The sequence below is a fragment of the Scylla paramamosain genome, chromosome 45, assembly GCF_035594125.1.
Source record: "Scylla paramamosain isolate STU-SP2022 chromosome 45, ASM3559412v1, whole genome shotgun sequence".
In the NCBI taxonomy this organism is placed as follows: domain Eukaryota; kingdom Metazoa; phylum Arthropoda; class Malacostraca; order Decapoda; family Portunidae; genus Scylla; species Scylla paramamosain.
Genome location: NC_087195.1, coordinates 10939986 through 10945985, shown reverse-complemented (window position 1 = coordinate 10945985; position 6000 = coordinate 10939986). Strand labels below are relative to the sequence as shown.

At 50.3% G+C, this 6000-nt stretch overlaps 1 protein-coding gene across 8 annotated transcripts in view; it reads right to left on the bottom strand.

Moving 5' to 3' along the window:
- The window catches only part of LOC135094240 (uncharacterized), a 184412-nt gene that overhangs the window by 122143 nt on the left and 56269 nt on the right, over positions 1–6000 (bottom strand). For 3 of the 8 annotated variants that reach the window (XR_010263675.1, XR_010263676.1, XM_063994164.1), the window contains exon 2: positions 8–177. The exons of 4 other annotated variants lie outside the window; for them this stretch is intronic. Coding sequence is in view for 1 of the 4 variants with exons in the window: in XM_063994164.1 (XP_063850234.1) it covers positions 8–155 (148 nt within the window). In the remaining 3 variants the exon portion in view is untranslated. Of the gene's footprint in view, positions 1–7; positions 178–6000 lie in introns of those variants that run through there. One more of the 8 variants, XR_010263680.1, reaches the window with a different exon arrangement.

Sequence of the window (6000 nt, the reverse complement as noted above, 5' to 3'; positions counted from 1 at the left end):
GGATTACCAGGGACTTTGAGGAGGAGTCGGAGGACCTGGTAAGTAACGCCGTCATTCCCGGGAGCTGTTGCCTTACACCTGGCGAGAGCACGGTGCAGTTCATCCCCTGTGATGAGCACGTCATCATCTTCATCCGCTCGAAGGAGTGCAGCCATTAGACGCAGGGTACGAACGTTCCTGTGGGTGGAGAGAGCATCTTGAATATGAGCGGGAAGATTGCGTGCCTGCGCCTGCTCAGACCAGGTATCTATTAAATCTTGTGCATACCGATCTGGGCTGTGGTGGAGAGCACTCGGGGATTTCCTCTTTATGACTTTGTTTATCATATGCCACATGGAGCCGGCGTTTGTCTGATGGTTGATGCCATCGGTGTATTTTCTCCAGGATTCTGTGTGCACACATTGTTGAAGGGCAACGAGGTCATCTCTGGATGCCTGGTACTGTAGAAGACGACCAGGTGTTGGTTGCCCCTGGAAGGCAAGGCCTTCATCCACAGTCTTCCTTTCTGCCTGGAGAATACGTTGATCCAGGGTCCAGGCAGAAGCCTCACGATTTCTCTTAACATGTGGACGCGTCACGTAACGGGTGTAAAAGTCATGTGTTGAGCCAACTAGGGAAGAGTACAGGTTTTCAGGTGACTGAAAATCAAATGTCGGTAGAAGACTGGGGCAGTACTTCGGAGGAATGGTGATGCGGAGGCGAGTATGAGGAAGAGAAGATCCACTTGGCAGGGAATACTGAAGCCCAAGTGCGATGTGGTCCGAGAAGAGAGTGCGGATAGAAAAACACTTGACTTGCGACGCTACCAAGCCGGAGGTGATGATGTGGTCGAGCGTACCACCTCAGGTGTGTGTGGCGCCCCCAGTAGGCCAGTGAGTGAGGCGGCGCCCCCAGTAGGTCAGTGAGTGAGGCGGTGGCGGCGAATTTACTCAAGTAGAGGCAGTCCACTACGATTTGGGGTGGAGGAGACATCACCTAAGGCGGGGTGCCGGGCATTGAAGTCACCCATGTAAATCATGCCGCAAGACGCAGCTGCGGGGAGAGCAGGGAGATTGATCCTTCCTGGAGCAGAGTAGACATTGCAGAGCCGCAGCTTCCCATCACCCACCGTGATCTCAAAAAGCTGGAACGTCATGTCGTCATCTGTAGAGCAGCGCAGGCGCAGGAGGAGTGAATGTAGCTCAAGGCCATTCCTGACGTGATGAACATACGAGACGAAGCCAGGGAGATGCGGAGCATCTTCAGGAACATGACAGCCTACAAAAGCTTCTTGAATGAGTATGGCGTGTGGGTGGTGGCGATCTATGTATGTTCTGAGAGAAGTCAGCTTTGGATAGGTCTTGATTCCACAGGCATTCCAAGAGATGTGAAGCTGCATTCCGTTATTGAAGGCTGCCTTTGAGTGAACGGGGGATCGGTGGGGATATCGAAGTAGCGCTGTTGCGAGGCGCAACGGCGGGCGTCGTGGTGGGTCCTCAGGGAACCGCACACTGAGTTTCTCAAAGCTGGCGGCGATGTTGTCCAGCCTATCTGAGAAAGTGGTGAGGGTCGCGACGAGGGCTTGGTTGGACTCGACAAGTGTGTCGAGTGTGCGGCCAGCGGCGGTCCTAATGCTAGCCGTACCCGCCTCAATGGCAGCAAAACGGGCATCAATAGCTTTGAAACGAGCTTCAATGGCCGTGCATCGCGCTGTCAACTGTGCGACAGTTTCACGAAGAGCGGTAACTTGTGGCGACTCAGGCGTGGTAGTGGCTGAAGAATGGGAGGTGGCGCCGGCCCGCGGCCGTGGTGGTGGTGGTGGTGCTTGACGGGAGGTGTGAAGAGCGGGAGGCAGCGTGTTGACAACTGAGACGGCAGCGAGGGTGCGTCTCGCACATCCATGCCACACGTTAACTCCTGGTTCGTGACAGCGGGGACATTTCCACGCTGATGTGTCTGCAGTGGGCGGTGAAGGCTGGTTTGACGTAGAAGCACCATTAGCGGTGGTGGGCTGAGAGGGAGTGCGGTGTGGACAGGTGCGGGAGTCGTGAGTGCCTGCACACCAGCCACACTTGTCAGAGGGGGCGGAACAATACCGGGATGTATGGGCAGTTCCCCAGCATTTGTAGCACCAAGGTTGCTCATCCTTCATCTTCCTAAGCAAGCAGGATGGAAGGCAAGGAAGGAAGCTAAAGGTGAATTCCGACGGTGGTGGGTCGGGGAGGCTCCAGGTGATAACAATACGGTTGGTGGGCGGAAACGACGAGCAGTGTATACGCCTGGCAGCTCCTCCTGAGCCCGAGACGGGTCTACATGGACAGGGAAGCGAGTGACGAGGTAAGTCGGGAATTTCCGTGGCCTCTCGATTGAGTCTTGAACCTCAAGCTTCAATGACAAAAATGCTCCTTTTACGGCGCTATCAATAGTGTCAACACGCCTTCGTGAAATATAGACAAAGCGCGAGGCAACAGCTCCTTACTGTCCTTACTGTCCTGCAACACTCCCCTACTGGTAGCTGAGCCACAACACCGGTTTGAGAACAGTGAGGCATGTTCTGTTCCTTACTGTCCTGCAACACTCCCCTACTGGTAGCTGAGGCACAAGACCGGTCTGAGAACACCGAGGCATGTTCTGTTCATTACTGTCCTACAACACTCAACTACTGGTAGCTGAGCCACAACACCGGACTGATAACACCGAGGCAGATTCTGTTCCTTACTGTCCTGCAACACTCCCCTACTGGTAGCTGAGCCACAACACCGGTCTGAGAACACAGAGGCATTTTCTGTTTTACCTCTGCCAACTCTGTCAAGGTGGAACGCCTTGGTGACATCAGAAAGCCAGGGAAGCTTCGTATCCACAGAAGATGAGCTTCACGTAGTCAGCCCTTGGAGCAAATGCAGGAAGGAACAAGCCCAGCACGGGATGAATTGTGAGGATCATGGCTGGAAGGGGGAGAGAGAGGAGCCGTGGGATGTGGAGGCTCGATGTGCCGTGATGACTTGGGAGCGGGAGATAACGAGTCGCTCGTGTTCGAGGTCTGATCCATGGGCCGCTTGGTGGAAGTGGAGGGCTGGGTGGCAGAGGGGGGGACATCAACTTGAGGCTGCCAGGGGGTGGAGCCAGAACACTGCTTATTTAAATCCATTGGGGGCCAGTGTTGGTCTGTGATGTCCTCATCGTCACTGAGAGCAAGATCGGCTTCAACGGCAGATATGGAGGCAGGGCCAGAGTACTCCATAATTTGTCACTCTGTCAAGGCTGGAGAACAGCAGCTGGCAAAAGCCCCAAAACCTCCTCAAAACAGAAGAGCTCTCTCAAGGGCTTGTTTACGTCCAGGGCGCCATTTTCCGACCCTTCATGACGTTAGTAGTAGTCCACGTTCAGTAGATAAGTTCACTACAACTTAACACTCACACAATAGCTTGTCCGTATAGCGGTAGTAGTAGTCCACGTTTAGTAGTTAAGTTCACTGTGAGAGCGTTCAAAATCACGTCCGTTTGGAACGATGACTGGGCAGACGAGAGAGAGAGAGAGAGAGAGAGAGAGAGAGAGAGAGAGAGAGAGAGAGAGAGAGAGAGAGACAACTACCAAAAACTATAAACTTGCATGGACTATTAGATTGTTAGACTTTAGGAAAACCTTTCCATTGCTTTCCGTGCACTTTTCATCTTACCACATTCGACGTATTTCTTAAACTCCACTGAGGTTTCGTGTCCACTGTTGACAGCTGCCAATACACAGAGGTTGCATACATTGTTTCACAGAAAATGGACAGGAAACATCATGAGGATATGAACATGGTTATAAAATCTAATACTTGTTTCCCAGTAAAACACGCAAGGATACAGTAATATATTAACGACATAGGATACTAATGCCAATAACTGCTTGCATTTCATTTGTTTACAAGCAGGTTTCACAAAAATTAAGAAGTTATTTCTCTTGACATCAGTAGTTACATTCATTCGCTTCTTCAGGAATCAACTTTCATTATTGATGACGTTGCCCCGCTCATTAATACTGAACATAGGCTTTGCTTCAAACAACTTTTAAACCCAGTTAAGAATTTCACTACTAAGGTCAATAAGCACTTCTTGAAATAATCATTCAGTGCGTTTCTTCCCAGACCGCAATAACCTCAGGTGATGTGATATTTACCCATTTGTAATGATGATAACACTTTCACTGCCTAAAAATCTCTACTCATTATCGAGTTTGTTCGCGTTTTGATGCCAGGTCATATTGATCTTTTTCGTCTACTTAGGAACAGTTTCAGTAATAGTAATAGTCTTTCGCTTAGTTAAAGACTATTCCGGAGGAGGAGGAGGAAGAGGAAGAGGAGGAGGACACTGAACCACGATTCCCAGAACACTGAATGATATGAATATGCATTGCGTAAATAAATGGGCTAATCTGCTATCAATCTCTATTCCTGAGTCGTTTAAAAACATATGCTGATGGACGTGCTAACTGCACTAACTAGTAAATACTCCCCACACACTCGTATGCAAGCTTGTGGGGTATCAGCTGCCTCTCCCTCCCAACATTCAAAGTGCATCCTTGTACAGTAAAGTGCAAAATTGTACACATTTGAGAATCATATGCATTATTTCACTTTAGGAAAAAGGTTGCCTGAGACGCAAACACATACACACTAAAGCATAACTCACTGTCTCCACACCATGACTGTCCTGCAGCACTCCCTTACTGGTAGCTGAGCCACAACACCGGTCTGAGAACACCGAGGCATGTTCTGTTCCTTACTGTCCTGCAACAGTCCCCTACTGGTAGCTGACCCACAACACCGGTCTGAGAACACCGAGGCATGTTCTGTTCCTTACTGTCCTGCAACACTCCCCTACTGGTAGCTGACCCACAACACCGGTCTGAGAACACCGAGGCATGTTCTGTTCCTTACTTTCCTGCAACACTCCCCTACAGGTAGCTAAGCCACAACACCGGTCTGAAAACACCGAGGCATGTTCTGTTCATTACTGTCCTGCAACACTCAATTACTGGTAGCTGAGCCACAATTCCAGTCTGAGAAAACCGAGGCATGTTCTGTTCCTTACTGTCCTACAACACTCCCAAACTGGTAGCTGAGCCACAACACAGGTCTGAAAACACCGAGGCATAATCTGTTCCTTACTCTCCTGCAACACTCCCATACTGGTAGCTGAGCCACAACACCGGTCTGAGAACACCGAGGCATGTTCTGTTCCTTACTGTCCTGCAACACTCCCCCCTACAGGTAGCTAAGCCACAACACCGGTCTGAGAACACTGAGGCATATTATGTTCCATACTGTCCTCCAACAGTCCCCTACTGTTACCTGAGCCACAAGACCGGTCTGAGAACACCGAGGAATAATCTGTTCCTTACTGTCCTACAACACTCCCAAACTGGTAACCGAGCCACAACACGGGTCTGAAAACACCGAGGGATAATCTGTTCCTTACTCTCCTGCAACACTCCCCTACTGGTAGCTAAACCACAACACCGGTGTGAGAACACCGAGGCATGTTCTGTTCCTTACTGTTCTGCAACACTCCCCTACTGGTAGCTGAGCCACAACAAGGGCCTGAGAACACCAAGGCATGTTCTGTTCCGTACTGTCCTGCAACACTCCCCTACTGTTAGCTGAACGAAAAAACCGGTCTGAGAACACCAAAGCATGTTCTGTTCCTTAATGTCTTACAACACTCACCTAAAGGTAGCTGAGCCACAACAAAGGTCTGAGAACACCGAGGCATGTTCTCTTTCTTACTGTCCTCCAACACTCCCCTACAGGTAGCTTAGCCACAACACCGGTCTGAGAACAACGAGAAATGTTCTGTTCCTTACTGTCCTGCAACACTCCCCTACTGGTAGCTGAGCCACAACACGGGTCTGAGAACAACGAGGCATGTTCTGTTCCTTAATTTAATGCTACACTCCCCTACTGGTAACTGAGCCACAACACCAGTCTGAGAACACCTAGGCATGTTCTGTTCCTTACTGTCCTACAACACTCCCCTA